General features: G+C 41.8%; 1 protein-coding gene across 3 annotated transcripts in view; it reads left to right on the top strand.

Moving 5' to 3' along the window:
• LOC119592151 (abscisic acid and environmental stress-inducible protein-like) overlaps positions 1-541 on the top strand; it is an 8,676-nt gene extending 8,135 nt beyond the window's left edge. For 2 of the 3 annotated variants that reach the window (XM_037940973.1, XM_037940974.1), the window contains one exon: positions 279-541. In XM_037940973.1, the coding sequence (XP_037796901.1) occupies positions 279-394 (116 nt within the window). In that variant the 3' untranslated portion in view covers positions 395-541. Of the gene's footprint in view, positions 1-127 lie in introns of all 3 variants that reach the window. The other variant, XM_037940976.1, reaches the window with a different exon arrangement.
• The last annotated feature ends 316 nt before the right edge of the window (positions 542-857 follow it).

The raw sequence follows: 857 nt of genomic DNA, 5'->3' as shown, positions 1-857 counted from the left end.
CCTCCATCAAACATTTCAATATTCTTAAATGCTCCATGAAGATTATTCACAACTGGACCACCAATATCCACTCAAGACTCATGAATCTGCACTTTTCCCTCACACTGCCCCTCTCCCTCCCTCACAGGTCGGTCTCGCATTGGCTCTCGTGCTGCTCTTGTCCGCCGTCCTGTCGCCCAGCCAAGCCACGCCGGACGCCCGAGCAGACCCGAATCCGTTCTTCTTCAAAAAGAAGTATGGCTACGGCGGTTATGGCCACGGCGGTTATGGCCACGGAGGATATGGCGGTTATGGCCACGGTGGATATGGCGGTTATGGCCACGGTGGATATAGCGGTTATGGCCACGGCGGATATGGCGGTTATGGCGGTTACGGCATAAGGAAATACTGGTGAAGAGGCAGGGACACTCCTCAAGCACAATGTTGAAGAGTTACAGCTTTACTCGCTCTACGCAATATATTTATCCCGTCGAAAACTACCAAATAAAATTAACTAATGATTTTTTTTTAGGAAATAAGAAAATAAAATATGTACCTAATAGAATTGTTCACTCTGACCTACCTTAAAGCTACAATTCATATTCACTTAATATAATTAATATAATTCATACTCTCCGATCTAAATGAATCATAAGAAATTAAGAGAAAAGTTTCTTTATAAAAATTTGCTCGCTTTGACAGTCTTCACCCTAAATGTATTCGAACTGTATGCTATAACATTTTCGTATGAATATGCCCTCATATACAAGAAAACAATCTGATTTCTTGGTAAACTCTTTATATACACCTTAAGAGACTTGATTCTTTTCAATAAACATAAAACACGTGACGGGAAATACCTGTGGAAGCTCTCGTAG

Source organism: Penaeus monodon, chromosome 29 (assembly GCF_015228065.2).
Source record: "Penaeus monodon isolate SGIC_2016 chromosome 29, NSTDA_Pmon_1, whole genome shotgun sequence".
NCBI lineage: Eukaryota > Metazoa > Arthropoda > Malacostraca > Decapoda > Penaeidae > Penaeus > Penaeus monodon.
Note: the sequence above shows the minus strand (reverse complement) of the source record. Positions and strands in the feature narration are given on the sequence as shown.